This window comes from Pan paniscus, chromosome 1 (assembly GCF_029289425.2).
Source record: "Pan paniscus chromosome 1, NHGRI_mPanPan1-v2.0_pri, whole genome shotgun sequence".
Lineage (NCBI taxonomy): Eukaryota > Metazoa > Chordata > Mammalia > Primates > Hominidae > Pan > Pan paniscus.
In genome coordinates, this window is record NC_073249.2 from 181,075,742 (window position 1) to 181,095,419 (window position 19,678).

At 39.5% G+C, this 19,678-nt stretch overlaps 1 protein-coding gene across 13 annotated transcripts in view; it reads left to right on the plus strand.

Annotated features, from left to right (window-relative positions):
* The window catches only part of IPP (intracisternal A particle-promoted polypeptide), a 61,272-nt gene that overhangs the window by 19,127 nt on the left and 22,467 nt on the right, over positions 1-19,678 (plus strand). For all 13 annotated transcript variants that reach the window (XR_008620110.2, XM_008965231.5, XM_003812763.5 and 10 more), the window contains 5 exons: positions 4,237-4,392; positions 6,182-6,349; positions 12,499-12,636; positions 14,815-14,937; positions 17,373-17,593. Coding sequence is in view for 12 of the 13 variants with exons in the window: in XM_008965231.5 (XP_008963479.1) it covers positions 4,237-4,392; positions 6,182-6,349; positions 12,499-12,636; positions 14,815-14,937; positions 17,373-17,593 (806 nt within the window). In the remaining variant the exon portion in view is untranslated. The remainder of the gene's footprint in view (positions 1-4,236; positions 4,393-6,181; positions 6,350-12,498; positions 12,637-14,814; positions 14,938-17,372; positions 17,594-19,678) is intronic.

Below are 19,678 nucleotides of genomic sequence, written 5' to 3' on the forward strand. Positions count from 1 at the left end.
TCTTTTCATTGATGATTTTTTTTAATATGCATTGTTTTGGTTGGCTGGATTTCATCATCAAGTGCTTTTTTAAAGAAAGCCTCATGATTACTGTGTTTCCTGAATTCCTTCATATTTGAGAATTTCTATGTGTTGCTTTTTAAATTTCACACCAATTTGGGTGGGCATAATACTGTTTTTTTTTTTTTGAGACGAGGTCTTACTCTGTCTCCCAGGCTGGAATGCAATGGCGTGATCTCGGCTCACTACAACCTCCGCCTCCCAGGTTCAATCGATTCTCCTGCCTCAGCCTCCCGAGTAGCTGGGATTACAGATGCCCACCACCACACCCGACTAATTTTTGTATTTTTAGTAGAGACGGGGTTTCGCCATATTGGCCAGGCTGGTTTTGAACTCCTGACCTCAGGTGATCCGCCTGCCTCGGCCTCCCAAAGTGCTCAGGCGTGAGCCACCATGCCCGGCCAATATTCTTTAATTATAATGATTCTCCTGTGTCTCCTCTCCTCAAACTTTGTAAGGCATAGTTTGGATTTTGGGTTTTTTTTTTTTTTAATGACTTGCTTATTTATTTATTTATTTATTTATTTATGTTTTTTTGAGATGAAGTCTCACTTTGTCACCCAGGCTGGAGTCAGTGGTGTGATCTCAGCTCACTGCAACTTCTGCCTGCTGGGTTCAAGCAATTCTTCTGCCTCAGCCTTCTGAGTAGCTGGGGACTACAGGCGTGCACCACTATGCCCGGCTAATTTTTGTATTTTTAGTAGAGATGGGGTTTCACCATATTGGCCAGGCTGTTCTCGAACTCCTGACCTTGTGATCTGCCCACCTCGGCCTCCCAAAGTGCTGGGATTACAGGCGTGAGTCGCTGCACCTGGCCATGACTTGATTTTTCTGATTGAATATCTAAGGAATTCTCTTTCATTATTCTTGATTTGTTTTGAAGTTGATCATTTTTTCATTAGACTGCCATATACCTTTTCTCTTTGAAATTTTAGTTTTTCCTTCATTTTGGGGAAATTTTCTTATGTGAAATTTCTAAATACTTTAAATGTTTCAAGGCCGGGCACGGTGGCTCACACCTGTAATCCCAGCACTTTGGGAGGCTGAGGCAGGCAGATCACGAGGTCAGGAGATTGAGACCATTCTGGCTAACACGGTAAAACCCTGTCTCTACTAAAAATACAAAAATTAGCCAGGCGTGGGGGTGGGCGCCTGTAGTCCTAGCTACTCGGAAGGCTGAGGCAGGAGAATGGTGTGAACCCAGGAGGTGGAGCTTGCAGGGAGCTGAGATCGCACCACTGTACTCCAGCCTGGGCGACAGAGCAAGACTCTGTCTCAAAATAAATAAATAAATAAATAAAAATACTTTAAATGTTTCATTTGGTAGTCTTTTTCCTTTTATTGGAACTTCTTTGTCATTCATATTTATCATCTTCTAATGTTACAGTATTTTTTCTCTCTATTCACAATTATTTTCTCAAGCCTTTCCTCCACATCAGTAATTTGATTTTCAGTCATATCTATTGTGTCTAATTTATTAACTCTACAATACTGTCATTTCATTTCTTACTTTGTTTTCTTAGCAATGCATCTCATCTGTATTTGAGCTCTTGTTTTGCAGGACCTACGTTGTTTTTTGTGTTTTTTTTTTTTTTTGAGGCGGAGTCTCGCTCTTTTGCCCAAGCTGGAGTGCAGTGGCGTGATCTCGGCTCACTGCAACCTCCCCCTCCTGGGTTCAAGCAGTTCTCCCTGCCTCACCCTCCCAAGTGGGTGGGATTACATGTGCCCACCACAACGCCCAGCTAATTTTTGTAATTTTTAGTAGAGATGAGGTTTCACCATGTTGGCCAGGCTGATCTTGAACTCTTGAGCTCAGGTGATCCACCCGCCATAGCCTCCCAAAGTGCTAGGATTACAGGCATGAGACACCGTGCCCAGCCAGGAGCGACATTCTTAAACAATTGTATCATGTGAAGCACTTACGAGGAGTCTGTCTATTTGTAGCTGATGTTTTCTTCTGACTGAATTCTTCAATCTCTTATCTTCTTTTTCCTGGGATGTACTTTTTTTCTTTTTCCCCCGAGACGGAGTGTTGCTCTGTCACCCAGGCTGGAGTGCAGTGGCCGTGATATTGGCTCACCGCAACCTTTGCCTCCCGGGTTCAAGCAATTCTGCTGCCTCAGCCTCCTGAGTAGCTGAGATTACAGGCATGTGCCACCATGCCTGGCTAATTTTTGTATTTTTTAGTAGAGATAGGGTTTCATTATGTTGGCCAGGCTGGTCTCTTAACTCCTGACCTCATGATTCGCCCCCCTCGGCCTCCCAAAGTGCTGGGATTAGAAGCGTGAGCCACCACACCTGGCCCTGGGATGTACTTTAATAAGGCATATGCTCTTTCTTGATATCTTGCTCATACTGAACTGTTGTTCATGTCAACTCTGTTCAAACTCTGTTCTGTTAATACAAGAACTAATTCTCCTTGGCACTCTTTCTACCTAGTACAACTACTTTGTTTTCTCTAGTCTAAAATTTGAAGGCTATGTGTTGTGTTCTTGCCACCTTTGTTCTGTTTTGTTTTGAGACAGAGTCTCACTCTGTCACTCACACTGTCATGCAGTAGGGCAGTCATAGTCACTGAAGCCTTGACTTCCTGGGCTCAAGTGATCCTCCCTCCTCAGCCTCCAGAGTAGCTGGAACTAAAAGTTCATACCACCACGCCCAGCTCATTTTAAAATTTTTTGTAGAGACAGGGTTTCACTGTGTTGCCCAGGCTGGTCTTGAACTCCTGGCCTCAAACAGTCCTCCCACCTCAGCCTCCCAAAGTGCTGGGATTACAGGCATGAGGCACTGTGCTGGCCCTTGCCACTTCTTTCTAGCCTGAGGCATGAGGGTGGTTGAAGACTAGAGATCCACTAGGGCTGAGATCCTTACTTAGGAACTTGACTTTGATATCTCTCTATTGAGTTCTTGTTATTTATCTTATATCTGGGTCTACTTAACCTAGCCAGAGATGTAGTGGACTTTGGCTAGCACAGTGTTCTGTTAGAGAGCAAATCCAGGTGATCCTTTCTACCTTAACTGATGGTCTTGTAGAGACTTTTCCTTTTGATGATTTTGTTCCTCAACTTTTCTCAGTTCTGCTTTTCATTCTTGATTCTGTCTGCAAATTATTATTAGTGAGAATTCTCAAGATTTTGTTAGTTGACCATTTTTCTTCAATATTGCTTCTTGTCTGGGATACAGAGAAAAGATTAGAGATGGAAGGATAGGAGACAATCTCTTGCTAGCATTTATAATGCCTTTGTGCAAATTAGAAAATAGTGCCCTTTCAGGGAGAACAGGTCTTACAACTTGGCAAATGAACACAGGTTGACTCTCCTGCCGTTTACCTCCTCAGCTAAGCATGCTTGAGCAAGGACAACCTACCTCATCATATGCATAATCCTTTTAGGATATGGTACTCATGCCACCAGAATTTATTTTTCTTGCTTTGTCTATCATTCTTAAATGTTAATGACATAATTTTATATCTTTTTTGTTACGTTGTAAGTATAGAATTTGTGGCTATTTTAATTTTTAAATTTTGTTAGGTAATTGTGATCTTGTTTCAGTTTGCAATCTTTATTTGGAAATTCTTTTTTTTTTTTTATTTTTGAGACAGAATCTCACCCTGTCATCCAGGCTGGAGTGCAGTGGTGCAATCCTGCCTCACTGCAAACTCTGCTTCCTGAGCTCAAGTGGTACTCCTACATGAACCTCCTGAGCAGCTGGAACTATAGGCATGTGCCACCACACCCGGCTAATTTTTGTATTTTTTGTAGCAGCAAGGTTTCATTCACCACATTGGCCAGGCTGGTCTCTAACTCCTGGGCTCAAGCAATCCACCTGACTTGGCCCCCCAAAGTACTGGGATTACATGCGTGAACTACCACGTCTGGCCTGGAAATTCTTATGCATGGGGGGATACTGTGAAGCATATATATTTTTTAGTTGCTATTCTGCTTATATATGAAGCATATATTTTAACAACAACCTTTTTTATTCTTCATTAGTGAAGAAAATACTTTCCTTAAAATAGTCAGTACCAATATTTGGTATTGTAGGAAACAAACACCATTGTTTGATGATGATTTTTTATTTCTTGATGGTTAAATGTATCTTATCTTTATAGAAATGTGTTTTTTCAATATTATTTAAAAATTGTTTAAAACATTGTCTTTTTAAATATTGTTTTAGGAGTATCCGATTTTAATCTTCGTGTTGCATTGCAAACACTTCTGAAAGAGTACTGTGAAGTATGCAAATCTCCCAAAGAGAACAAGTTTTGTAGTTTTCTGCAGACATCTAAGGTTCGACCTCGGAAGAAAGCAAGAAAGTACCTGTATGCAGTAGGTGAGAGAGCCCTTAAAAAAAGTAATAGAAATTATATTTGTGTTCCAGATCAAACCTTTTTAATATTTTGTTGTTATTACTATACATGTCAGAATATGTAGGTGTGTTGAAGAGGCATATTTAATTTCACATACAGACTACAGATTTATAAACTGCGTTTATATATTATGACAAATATGTCTAAAAAGAAATAGCTATTCATTTGATATCTGTTATTCTGTGATCTAATCCTTTGAGTTCGTAGATTATCCAGTTATCAAATAAGTGACTAAAGAAGTGCTGCTTTAAAAGTAAAAAATTTGAATTATTGTGAAAAATAAAGAAAATAAATCTCAAGTTTTTAAACTATTCACAGTATCCTAGTCATTAGGAGTGATAGGAACCAATGATCTCCAAAGTGTGGTTATAAAAGATGATCCATAGGAATATCAGACTAACATATTACAACTTCTTCTTTTTTTTTTTTTTGAGGTAGTCTTACTCTGTCTCCCAGGCTGGAGTGCAGTGGCGCGATCTCGGATCACTGCAATCTCTGCCTCCTGGGTTCAAGCGATTCTACTGCCTCAGCCTCCTGAGTAGCTGGGACTACAGGCATGCGCCACCATGCCCAGCTAATTTTTGTATACATATATATATATATTTTTTAAGTAGAGACAGGGTTTCACCATATTGGCCAGGCTGGTCTCGAACTCCTGACCTTGTGATCTGCCTGCCTTGGCCTCCGAAAGTGCTGGGATTACAGCCGTGAGCCACTGTGCCCTGCCACATATTACAACTTCTTTTCATTTTTATTTTAAAAAGCATTAAACTTACATCTGGATGTGGTGGCTCATGGCCTGTAATCCCAGCACTTTGGAAGGCTGAGGTGGGAGGATTGTGTGAGCCCAGAAGTTCAAGACCAGTCTAGGCAACATGATGAAACCTTGTCTCTATGCAAAAATACAGAAATTAGCTTGGTGTGGTGGTGTGTGCCTGTAGTCCCAGCTACTTGGGAAGCTGAAGTGGGAGGATCACTTGAGCCCAGGAGGCAGAGGTTGCAGTGAGCAGAGATTGTACCACTGCACTCCAGCCTGGGCAACAGAGCAAGACCCTGTCTCAAAAAAAGAAAAAAAAAGCATTAAACTTAATCAGCATTTAAAATACATATAATATATAGCATATTGATACATATAGTCCAGATCTGTATATATAATACTGTTTTTATGTAAGTACCTTATGTATGAGATAATTTATAATTTACATATATATAATTACATATATGTATTAATATTTAAGTATAATGCTTTTGGGTGCTTCTTAAAATTTTTTTGCCGATTGGATGTATAGTCAAAACAGGGATTTCATCAGGAGGTTAATGAGGGAAGATCGAGGCTGCAGTAAGCTGTGATCACATCACTGCACTCCAGCCTGGGTGACAGAGTGAAACCCTGCCTCAAACACACACGCACACACACACACACAGCTTTCAACTGACTATTTTTAATTGAAAAAGACATTAATGAAAGTTATAATGAAACTTTCCTAATTTAACAGATAAGCAGTGCCTAGATTTATATTTCATATAATATTCTATTTATAACCAAGACCAAGTGGTAAAACACTGAGGCTAACCTTCTTACTGTATTTAAGCCACAATCTTTCAGGAATTGGCAAATTTAAGAATATTACATTATATGTATATAGAGAAAGTAATTTCTAAACCATTTATTTCTTGTTATATAGTAGTTATACTAAATGTTTAGATGTAGAACAGTAGATTTTCATTACTACCTTTTCTTCTTTTGTTTAGGTGGATATACTCGGTTGCAGGGGGGTCGCTGGAGTGATAGCAGAGCCCTCAGCTGTGTAGAACGTTTTGACACCTTTAGCCAGTACTGGACCACTGTGTCTTCACTTCATCAGGCTCGAAGTGGGCTGGGAGTAACAGTTCTGGGAGGGATGGTCTACGCTATTGGAGGTAATAATAAAAATGTCTTATTTTCTTTATTAGTCTTGTTGGCTATATTCTAATATGCTTTATGATTTATATGTTGCTATGTGATATACATATATCTAATTGTCCTCAATAAGTATTTACAGAAAGGAAGGAAGGAAGGAGGGAGGGAGGGAGGGAGGGAAGGAAGAGAAAGGGAAGAGAAGGGCAAGGGGAAGGGGAAGGGCAAGATGGTCAATATTTCATATCAGATGAATTCTGTGATTTATCACAAGCCAGAATACTTAGGTTTGGTTTTAATGAAGTTGTGGCGGGGTGCAGTGGCTCACACCTGTAATCCCAGAACTTTTGGAAGCCAAGGCAGGCGGATCACTTGAGCTCAAGAGTTTGAGACCAGCCTGGGCAATATATCGAGACTTTATCTCTACAAAAAATTTAAAAATGAGCCAGATGTGGTGGCACATTCCTGTAGTCCCAGCTACTTGAGAGGATGATGTGGGAAGATTGCTTGAGCCCAGGAGGCAGAAGTTGCAGTGAGCCATGATCGTGCCACTGTACTCCAGCCTGGGTGACAGAGCAAGACCCTCTCTCAAAAAAGAAAAGAAAAGTTGTTTATAGAATATGGCACCTGCCTGGCATAGTGGCTCATGCCTGTAATCCCTCCCAGCACTTTGGGAGGCTGAGACAGGCAGATCACCTGAGGTCAGGAGTTCAAGACCAGCCTGGCCAACATGGTGAAACCTTGTCTCTACTAAAAATACAAAAAAATTAGCTGGGCATGGTGGCGGGTGCTGGTAATCCCAGCTACTCAGGAGGCTGAGGCAGGAGAATCATTTGAACCCGGGAGGCGGAGGTTGCAGTAAGCCGAGATCGCGCCATTGCACTCCAGCCTGGGCAACAAGAGCGAAACTCCATCTCAAAAAAAAAAAAAAAAAAGTGGCATCAAAATTTAGATCAATATTTATGATAGAATTTTTTTAAATTCTGAAAGCTGCATAATGATTCATTTAATAAACCAAGCAGTATGGATACTGGATACGTAAAAACCAAGTCAACAAAATAGTAGGATATATTTCTTGGTCGAAATCATGGTGTTTTGTAAAACTGTTTTTATGAATTATTAAATAATAAAGTAACTGGGACTATAGGCATGCATCACCATGTATGGCTCATTAAAAATTTACTTATTTATTTGATATGGAGTTTTGCTCTTGTTGTCCAGGCTGGAGTGCAATGGCATGATCTGGTGATCTCAGCTCACCACAACCTCCACCTCCCGGGTTCAAGCGATTCTCCTGCCTCAGCCTCCTCTGTAGCTGGGATTACAGGCATGTACCACCATGCCCGGCTAATTTTGTATTTTTAGTAGAGACAGGGTTTCTTCATGTTGGTCAGGCTGGTCTCGAACTCCCGACCTCAGGTGATCCATCCGCCTCAGCCTCCCATAGTGCTGGGATTACAGACATGAGCCACCATGCCCGGCCATTTTTTTTTTTTTTTTAGAGATGGGGTCTCACTATATTGCCCAGGCTGGTCTTGAACTCCTGAGCTCAAGTGATTCTCCTGCCTCAGCCTCCCAAAGTGCTGGGATTACAAATGTGAGCCATGGCACCCAGACTGTATATAAAAAAAAATTGTAATTATTTTATTTTTATTTTTATTTTATTTATTTATTTTTTAGTGGGCCAGGGTTTGGTGAGTCATCCCCACCCAAAAATTTTATAAATATTTTCTGACTGTGGTACTGTCAGTTTAAATTGTGGCGATATAGGAACTATTTGATTTTTATCTTTACTTTGGAGGGTATATAACTCAGAACTGTTTGTTAAATCAAGAAATGACATGTGCAACAGAAAATTCCAACAAGGAAATTAGAATTTTAAGCAATAACTTCCTGTCGGCATAAAGAGCACAATTCTGTATAGTCTTTGACTACAACTTTAATAATTCCTTTTATGTGTCTTCTGTCAATTATGCATAGTTTTATCACTTGAACTCTTCTGTTTAACCTAGGGTCAGAGGTCCTTCTGTGACACTTGCATATGTATGTATTCCATCCCCTGATACCACAGAAGTGCTTACGGAGGCTCTTCAAAACTGCTATGACTTCACTAGCTATTAATACTGTCAACATTGCTATCTTAAGATATTCCTTAATATATAACTTTTAAATACTTTTAAAATTATAAAAGTAATTGAGGTTTGTTGTAGAAAATTTTGTTAAAACAGAAGCATATGAAAAAGAAAATTTAAATCCCTTATGCCATAATCATACCACCCAGAATAATCACAGTTAACATTTTGGTTTAGTTTCTTCCCGATACATACATATCTGGGTTCATATTCTAAATGTTGGGTTTTTTAAATTAAGATATAATTCACATACCAAATTCATCATTTAGAGAATATAGTTTAGTGGTTTTTAGCATAGTCACAAAGTTGTGCAATCGTCACCACTATCTCATTCCAGAACATTTCATCACCCCAGAAAGAAACACTGTACCCATCAGCAGTCACTTCCCATCTCTCCTCCTAAACCCTAGTAACCGCTAATCTACTTTATGTCTCTATGGCTTGCCTATTCTGGACATTTCATATAAATGGAATCATATAATATTGTGTCTGACTTCTTTCACTTAGCATGTCATAACACGTATCAGTACTTCATTTCTTTTTATGACTGAATAATATTTCATTGTGTGGAAATAATCATATTTTGTTTGTTTATTCATTCTGTAGTTGATGGACATTTACATTGTTTCCACTTAATATTCAAGTAAAAGTTTTTGTGTAGATGTAAGTTTGATTTCTTTTGGGTATATACTTAGGAGTAGAATTGTTAGGTTATATGGTAACTATATTTAACTTTTTGAGATATATATTGTTATTAACTTTTTCTTTTTTTGCTTTTTCCTTACATAAAATATTTATTTTTATTTTTATTTTATTTATTTATTTTTTGAGATGGAGTCTCGCTCTGTTGCCCAGGCTGGAATGCAGTGGTGCAATGTCGACTCACTGCAACCTCTGCCTCCTGGATCCAAGTGATGCCTCAGCCTCCCGAGTAGCTGGGATTACAGGCATGCACCACCACACCTGGCTAATTTTTGTATTTTTAATAGAGATGGGGTTTCGCCATGTTGGCCAGGCTGGTCTCGAACTCCTGAACTCAGGTGATCTACCCGCCTTGGCCTCCCAAAGAGCTGGGATTACAGGGTGAGCCACCACCCTGTATTTTTATTTTTATTTTTTGAAACGGAGTCTCACTCTGTCACCCAGGCTAGAGGGCAGTGGCTCAGTCTCGGCTCACAGCAACCTCTGCCTCCCGGGTTCAAGTGATTCTCCTGCCTCAGCCTCCCAAGTAGTTGCGATTACAGGCATAGACCACCATGCCTGGCCAGTTTTTTGTTGTTGTTGGTTGTTTGTTTCTTTTTGTTTTGAAACGGAGTCTCACTCTGTGCCAGGCTGTAGTGCAGTGGCGTGATCTCGGCTCACTGCAACCTCTGCCTCTCGGGTTCAAGTGATTCTCCTGCCTCAGCCTCCCAAGTAGCTGGGATTACAGACACGCACCACCACGCCTGGCTAATTTTTGTGTTTTTAGTAGAGACAGGGTTTCACCATGTTGGTCAGGCTGGTCAGGCTGGTCTAGAACTCCTGACCTCGTGATCTGCCCGCCTTGGCCTCCCAAAGTGCTGGGATTACAGGCGTGAGCCACCACGCCCAGCTGGATTTCTTCTTTCAAGAAGTAACTTTTTAGATACTTAGTGCATTTTAAAAATTGTCTATTTTGTTGATTTGTAGGTGCATCAGGGTTCCCAAGACCACTCCCAGTTTTAGTGATTTGCTAAAAGGACTTACAAGGTTTAGCATGTAATTGTCTCCACAGCTAAGATTTATTAGAAATCTTAGCTGAAATGTAGAAAACAAAATCAGCAAAAGGAAAAGGCACATGTGATGAAGTCTGGAAGGAACCAGTTGACAGCTTTCCAGAGTCCTCACCCAGTAGAGTCACAGTCACACATGACATGCTTAATTCCTCAGCAATTAGTTGTGACAACATGTGGGAAGTGTTGTCTACCAGGGAAGCTCATTAGAGACATAGTGCCCAAGGTTTTTGCAGGCAGCTGATGACATAGCCTCCTTCTTCCTAGCACATACCAAAATTCCAGACCTTCAGAAGGAAAGCGTGTGTTCAGCATAAACCACATTGTTTGTACAGTTTAAGCACAGTGAGCCACTCTTACCATTTTGGGAAAATTTTGTATCAGTGGAGGGAACTGTTAACCAGCCATATTCCCAGATTCCAGCAAAGGGTCAATCTTCCAAGTAGGCCTTTCTAAGGACAGGCATTTTTAGGCCTGCTATGTTAATTATTTTCTGTACAATAGGAATTTTGTTTATATTCAGGATTCTAGACCCTCATAAAGTCATATGTGCTGTAAGTATCTTCTACTGTGCTGCTTCATCTTTTATTCTCTTTATGGTATCCTTCGATGAACAGATATTTTTAATTTTAGTGTAGTCAAATCTCTTATTTTTTTCCCTTTATTGTTAATGTTTCTTGCATCTTATTTAAGACATCTTTCCCTACTCCAAATCATAAGGACCTATACCTTCATTGTTTTATACAGTTTTATAGTTTTTCCATTCATACTTATGTCAGTAATCTACCTGGAATTGAGTTTTTATGGATAATATGCAGTAGGGCATTAGTTTCCTCCCAATGTATAATCAATTATTCTAGCATGAAAGATTGTTGTTTCCCTACTGCTCTGTAGTGCTAACTCTGTCTTCTATCAAGTAATCATATAGGTACGTCTCTGTTCCTAGAATTTCTTTTCTGTTCCATTAGTCTCTGTCTATCCCTTTCTTAATTACTATAGCTTTGTTATATGTCTTGATATATGATGGGACTGTTTCTCCTTATTCTTTTCCGAGAATGCTTGGCTCTTCTAGGCCCTTTGTACTTCCATATAAATTTTAGAATCAGTTTGTCAAATCTATTAAAAAATGGATTTTTTTGATTGGGAATACATTAAATCTTTAAGTCAATATGGGGTAACTATCATCTTTACATTGACTCTTTTTTTTAAATACAAAAATCTTCATGATACATTGACTCTTATAATTCATGAACATTATTCATCTCTTCATTTATTTAGATGTTCCACAATTTAAAACTTTAAATAAAATTTATAAATGTTATCCATAGGGGCATTGCATAATCTTTGGTTAGATTTACTCCTAAATATCTTATTTTAAAATTCTAAATTACCTGGACATGGTGGCACATGCTTATAGTCCTAGCTACTTGGGAGGCTGAGGCAGGAGGATCGCTTGAATCCAGGAGTTCGAGGCTTCAGTGAGCGATGATTGTGCCACTGCACTCTAGCCTGGGTGACAGAGCCAGACTCTGTCTCTAAAAATAAATAAATAAATAAATATCAAAAACATGAAAATTTGGGTATCTTTTAAAAATTTTTTCATTTTCAGGCTAGGTGCGGTGTCTCACACCTGTAATCCCAGCACTTTGGGAGGCTGAGGTGGGCGGATCACGAGGTCAGGATCTTGTGATCCTGGCTAACAAGGTGAAACCCTGTCTCTACTAAAAATACAAAAAATTACCTGGGCGCGGTGGCAGGCGCCTGTAGTCCCAGCTACTCAGGAGGCTGAGGCAGGAGAATGGCATGAACCCAGGAGGCGGAGCTTGCAGTGAGCCGAGATTGTGCCACTGCACTCCAGCCTGGGCGACAGAGCGAGACTCCATCTCCAAAAAAAGAAAAATTTCATTTTCAGTTTGTTGTTAGAAAAGGATTACATTAAAACTCAAATTGTACCAGGGCCAGCCACCAAAACTAATATGTGAAAAAAAATATAGAAGTGTTAAAATGCAAATTGTATCCTAAAACATTACATGGATTGTTTGATTGTTTGGGTGGTAGAAATAGATAATAGGAAAATTGTGCCTCTGTTTCATAAGTGGGCTTTAATAAATGACAGTGCTCTAGATTCAAAATACTGCTTGACAGGCAAATGAAAGTTAATGAATAGTATAAAATCAGACATAATGGTTGAATTTTTGACGATAGGGAATACTACTGAATATTGTGTTATGGTGCTAGTCTGTTGGCATTACTAAACTTTATAATATTTGTCTCTTTTATTTAACTCAGGTGAAAAGGATTCAATGATTTTTGACTGTACTGAATGCTATGATCCAGTTACTAAACAGTGGACAACTGTAGCTTCGATGAATCATCCCCGCTGCGGCTTAGGAGTGTGTGTGTGTTATGGGGCTATCTATGCTTTGGGTAATTATGTTGTTCAGTTTAAAGATAGCTAATATTGTTTATGTATTTTTAATTTTCATTTTTGTGGATACATAATAGGTATATATATTTATGGGGCACATGAGATACAGGCACATAATGCGTAATAATCACATCTTGTAAAATGGGATATCCATCTCCTCAAGTATTTATCCTTTATGTTACAAACAATCCAGTTATACTCTTCTAGTTATTTTTAAATGTACAATTAAATTATTGACTATAGTCACCCTGTTGCACTATCAAATACTAGGTCTTATTCATTCTTTTTTTTTTTTTTTGTATTCATTAACCATGCCCACCTCCTCCCTCCCCACCCCCACTACACTACCCTTCCCAGCCTCTGGTAACCATCCTTCTACTCTCTATCTCCATGAGTTCAATTGTTTTGATTTTTAGATCCCACAAAGAAGTGAGAATATGCAATGTTTATAAAGATAGCTAATATTATTTAAATTATTGGGTTCTGATGACTTTGGAGATGTTCTTTCCCTCTTTTCAGCTCTTTACATTCTTTTTTTAAAAACCAACTGGCTTTAATCTGTATACTCTGGAGGCTGGGCAAGGTCTTAGGGGAAGGTGTAGGTGGGGGTCAGCTGGTCAGGGGTTGGAGGGGGTGCTCCTGGGCTGTCCATCCTAAGGAGGCACTCAGGCGGGGGATGGTACAGGAGGACCTGAGCACCTGCAGGGCAGAGCCTTGTTGGGCAGATGCATCAGTTCTTGGGCAGATGGTAGATGCCTGCCTGGCCAGTTGGCTGGCTGACCAAGCTGCTAGTCACACACATTCTTCTGCAGGTATCTCTGGAGCTACTGTATGCTGTAGATGCACTTGTCAGCTCTTTAAATTATTATTCTCAAAATTGTATTACTGGAGATAAAATATAGATGAGACATCCAGTGAAGTACTTTAGCTGAATAGTTAAATCTCATTATTTTAATTAAGCATATAACATTTTTACCACCCTGCATAGTGGCCTAATTATGTCTAATATAAGAAAGCACATGCCAAAAAATTAAATATATCACAAGGAAGTTCTGTACTATATTATTTTTATTCTTGTATATGTAGTGAATGATTATGAGCAAGGTATTCTACTTTGATTATCTGTGTAACAAATGTTACAATCAAGGTTGTTCCTAGGGAAAGTTATAAGTTGACGTAGCTCTCAGCCTCCCCTATTTTCTCCTTCTCACTCCTTCTTCAGTTCACTGTAACTCAGTGTCTTCCCCTCATCCAAACCTATTGTGGAAAAAATATCAGTTACCTTAAGGTGAATTTAATCTATTATATTTTATTACCTCCATAAGTATCTGCATTTTTCAGTTAATTGTGGGAAATAATATTTTCAGTTTTAAGAATTGGAGAGTGTTGGCTGGACATGGTGGCTTACGCCTGTAATCCCAGCACTTTGGGAGGCTGAGGCGGGCGGATCATGAAGTCAGGAGATCGAGACCAACTTGGCTAACATGGTGAAACCCTGTCTCTACTAAAAATACAAACAAAATTAGCTGGGCGTGGTGGTGGGTGCCTGTAGTCCCAGCTACTCTGGAGGCTGAGGCAGGAGAATGGCATGAACCCAGGAGGTGGAGCTTGCACTGAGCCTGAGCCGAGATTGCACCACTGCACTCCAGCCTGGGTGACACAGCGAGACTCCATCTCAAAAAAAAAAAAGAATTGGAGAGTGTTAAGAAAATGTTATTGTGGGGATAAGGGGCCTTTTTGAAGTTCCTGAAATTACACCAAATACACGGTATACTCTGATTAGGTTTGGAGCTGGCCTTGATTAGGATAAACATTCTAAATAGCCAGAAGTAATTTCAAAAGGTAGTTTTGCAAAATACCATCTTTTCCATGCAATATATTGAAGTTTTGGGGCTTTTGTTGTTTTGTTTTGTTTTAGTCTTTAGTGAAAAATAGGGAGTTAAAAGACTTGAATTCCTTTTTTTTTTTTTTTTCTCAAAAGAGCATCAGTTATGCAAAGGACCTGAGTTCTACTCATGGTCAAATTCTAACTTTTTCATGGGATCGTGGAACAGATAACCTCTTTGGCTCATGTGATATCTATAATATGAAGTATTTGGTTTAGATGTTTTCTAAGGTCTTTGTCATAAATAAGAATCTTTTATCCCAGAAACAAACATTTTTCTGTTTCATTACAGGTGGATGGGTTGGAGCTGAGATAGGGAACACCATTGAACGATTTGATCCTGATGAAAATAAATGGGAAGTAGTTGGTAACATGGCTGTGTCACGCTACTACTTTGGGTGCTGTGAAATGCAAGGTAATCACTTTATAAAATATTTTTCCTCAAAATGTAGTTCTGAAAAACTGTTTGAGTTTGAGGCCTTATTTTCACAAAAGTATATTTTAAGTCTGTTAGTATTGAATGACTGATACTAGCAGCATAGAAGTTCTGCTTTTTACCTCCTATCATTGACTTTTATTTCTGTATTGCTAAAATAATTGATTTGATTTTTTCAAAAATAAACAAGGCTAGAATTAAAAATTGTAAGTAAGCAGGAATATCTGACTAGCACAATAAACATTTGAAGTGTTATCTGTTATTGTCTTTTCTCTCCCATGAACATCTAAGTAAATATTTCTAAGTAGGGAGAGAGTATCAGAAACAGTTTTTGGGTGTGGTGGCTCATGCCTGTAATCCCAGCACTTTGGGAGGCTGAGGCAGGAGGATCACCTGAGGTTAGGAGTTCGAGACCATCCTGGCCAACGTGGTGAAACCTCATTTCTACTAAAAATACAAAAATTAGCTGGGCATGTTACTACACACCTGTAATCCCAGCTACTAGGGAGGCTGAGGCAGGATAATTGCTTGAACCCAGGAGGCGGAGGTTGCAGTGAGCGAGATGGTGCCACTTCACTGCAGCCTGGGTAACAGTGAGACTCTATCTCAAAAAATAAATAAAAATAAATTATTTTCATGGTCTATAGGCTTCTTTAGCGTTTTTTTTCTACAAAGTACATTGTGATGCCGCTCACATAACATATAATCCTGTGACAGATTTAAAGGATTCTATGTTGCATATTAAAGTGGTATACAAACATTATTTTAATTGTCTACTATACTCTTGAGAGGTAGGTAGTAAGCTGTTTTAACTAGAACCTGATTCTGTGTGTAGGATTGGAGAGCTGATTTTTATGCACCTGTGGAGAAGAAAGCAACTTTCCCATTGTTGTATGACAGCCTAACCTGCTAAAGTTCTTTCTGCTTTGTGGTTACCTTCTCTGATTTCCATTAGCAAATTATGCGGTGCAGACTATATCTTACTGTTTAATATTATATTGTCTCCTAGTTGTTTTATATTTATTATTTTTATCATCCCATCTGAAATCATAGAGCTAGCTAGAAAGGGATCTTTGAACTTATCTATGTCAACTTCTTTAAGTTATAGATGAGGAAGCTGAAGATCAGGAAGGTTGTGAGTTATCTTTTCTCATAGCTGGTTACTGGCAAGGCTGGAACTAAAACCCAAGTTTACTATACTAATATTTAGCCCACATTTCTTTTTTTTTTTTTTTGAGATGGAGTCTCGCTCTGTCGCCCAGGCTGGAGTGCAGTGGTGCAATCTTGGCTCAGTACAAGCTCTGCCTCCCGGGTTCACACCATTCTCCTGCCTCAGCCTCCCGAGTAGCTGGGACTACAGGCGCCCACCACCATACCTGGCAAATTTTTTGTATTTTTAGTAGAGATGGGGTTTCACCGTGTTAGCCAGGATGATCACAATCTCCTGACCTCGTGATCTGCCCACCTTGGCCCCCTAAAGTGCTGGGATTACAGGCGTGAGCCACCGTGCCCGGCCTAGCCCACATTTCTTAAAATATAATTCTTTGTAACTCCTCACTTTAGAAGATGAAGTACAACACTAGAGATTCAAAAATAATTGTAGATTGCCAGAGTTTATAAGGAAATTTTATGTAAATTACATTATATTTTACCGTAGTAATTTTTTTTTTTTTTTTTTTTTTTTTGAGAGAAGGTCTGGCTCTGTTGCCCAGGCTGGAGTGCAGTGGTGCAATCTTGGCTCACTGTAACCTCTGCCTCCCACGCTCAAGCCATCCTCCCACCTCAGTCTCCTGAGTAGCTGGGACTGCAGGCACACACCACCATGCCTGGCTAATTTTGTATTTTTTGCCCAGGTTGGTCTCAAGCTCAAGTGATCCGCCTGCCCTGTCCTCCCAAAGTGCTGGGATTGTGAACCACTACACCCAGCTGTGTACTGTAGTAATTGATTCTGATATCTTAATTTAGCCATATACTATTTAAATTTAAATTCCCTACTTTATGTCCATCTGAGCAACAGATAGGCTGTCACTAAAGAGGGCCATGTAATTCCCAGCTTAAGTGCATGACATTTTTTAGGGAAAAAAAAATCCATGTTCCTTTCCTGTTTTATCTATGGGTGGATCTGGAACCTGAGATCACCAAGCAGACAATTAGATAGAAAATCCTTAGCTGACAGATTATTTCAAGTTATTTGAAAACTCAATGCTATTTTAAATTAATTCCACTAATTTTTTGCAACTTGCTGAATAGTGAGGTGATAAAGTTGACAAAGTTGATTTTCTCTCTTAAATAATATTGTAAGCCGTAGATTAAACATAGCATCGGCATTGGAAACATAGATCACAATCATTACTTTTCATCATTATTTGTATCTCACTATCTGTAGCATCTGAGCAAAAATATTCCACTTCCAGGTTTAATTTATGTAATTGGGGGCATCAGCAATGAAGGAATAGAACTTCGTTCTTTTGAAGTCTATGATCCACTTTCTAAGCGTTGGTCTCCACTTCCTCCAATGGGAACCAGGAGAGCATATCTTGGTGTGGCTGCACTCAATGACTGCATCTATTCTGTTGGAGGATGGAATGAGACCCAAGATGCTCTTCATACTGTAGAAAAATATTCCTTTGAAGAGGTAGGTTGGATGATTTCAGATATTTAGTATCCTGATATTCTTTTAATGTCTGTAAGATCTGTGGTGATGCACTCTTTTTCACTCATGATATTGATCATTCGTGGATTTTTTTCCCCTTTTTTCTTTCCAAAGAAGAAACTTTTGGTGTCACTGCTTTTCTTCTATTGTCAATTTTCTGTTTTATTGATTTCTGTTCTTACTTTTCCATTTTTCCTATTTGTTTTTGATTGAGTTTGCTCTTCTTTTTCTAGATTATTTATTTATTTTTTAATTTTTTAAGAGACAAGGTCTTGCTCTGTTGCCCAGCTGGAGTGCACTGATATAATCATAGCTCACTGTAACATTGAACTCCTGCCCAGTTAATTAAAAAAAAAACTTTTTTTGTACTGCTGGGCGTGGTGGCCCACGCCTGTAATCCCAGCACTTTGGGAAGCCAAGATGAGAGGATAGCTTGAGCCCAGGAGTTCAAGACCAGCGTGAACAGCATAGTGAGACTGTCTGTATAATAAATAACAAAATTAATTGGGCATGGTGGTATGCACCTGTGGTTCTAGCTACTCAGGGGGATGAGGTGGGAGGATCACTTGAGCCTAGGAGATCAAGGCTGCAGTGAGCTGTGATCAAGCCATTGTGCTCCAGCCTCGGTAACAGCAAGAGACCCTCTCTCAAAAGAGTAATTTTTTTTTTTTTTGAGACGGAGTTTTTCTTTTGTTGCCCAAGCTGGAGTGCAGTGGCACCATCTCACCTCACCACAACCTCCGCCTCCTGGGTTCAAGCAATTCTCCTGCCTCAACCTCTTGAGTAGCTGGGATTTCAGGCATGCGCCACCATACCTGGCTAGTTTTGTATTTTTAATGGAGACGGGGTTTCTCTATGTTGGTCAGGCTGGTTTCGAACTCCCGACCTCAGGTAATCCGCCCGCCTCACCCTCCCAAAGTGCTGGGATTACAGGCATGAGCCACTGCACCCACCTGAATTTTTTTTTTTTCTATGGTTAGGGTCTCGCTATGTAACCCAGACTGATCTCAAACTCCTGGTCTTAAGCGATTCTCCTGCCTTGGCATCCCAAAGCACTGGCATTACAGATCTTTCGGAGCCACTACGCTCCCCAAATCCCAACAATCTCAGCTCTTTTTTTCTAGATTCTTAAAGTGGAAGCTTAGATGATCGATTTTAGACCTTCGTCTTTCTATAATAGAAACTGTAAATTCTCTTCAAGCACTGCTTTAATTTCATCCCACATATTTTGATATGTTGCCTTTTAATTAGTTGGCATTTATATTAAAATATTTTTTAGGTCAGGTATGGTGGCACATGCCTGTAAACCCAGCACTTTGGGAGCCCAAGGCGGATGGTGTATGTGTGTGTGTGTATATATATATATATATATATATATATATATATATATATATATAATTATTTTTTCTTTTTTTCTTTTTTTTTTTTGAGATAGAGTCTCTGTCACCCAGGCTGGAGTGCAGTGGTGCAATCTGGGCTCACTACAAGCTCCGCCTCCTGGGTTCACGCCATTCTCCTGCCTCAGCCTTCCAGTAGCTGGGACTGCAGATGCCCGCCACCATGCCTGGCTAATTTTTGTTGTATTTTTAGTAGAGACAGGGTTTCACCATGTTAGCCAGGATGGTCTCGATCTCCTGACCTTGTGATCCTCCTGCCTCGGCCTCCCAAAGTGCTGAGATTACAGGCATGAGCCCACCGTGCCCGGCCTTTTTTTTCTTTTTTAAATTTTTCTGGTAATTTCTTGTTTGACTAATGGGTTGTAAGAACAACGTTATTTAATTTAAAAATATGTGGGGATTTTCCAGATAAATCTTTTATTATTGACTTCTAATTTATTTCTATTATAATCAGAAAACATATTTTGTATTGCTTCTGTCTTATTAATACGTCATGTACATCTGAAAAGAATTTGTATTCTGCTATTGTTGAATGTGGTGTTCTAATGTCCATTAAGTCAAGTTGGTTGCTTTTTTTTTTTTTTTAGACGTCGTCTTGCTCAGTCACCAGGCTGCTCAGCTCACTGCAAACTTGGCCTCCCGGGTTCAAGTGATTCTCCTGCCTCAGCCT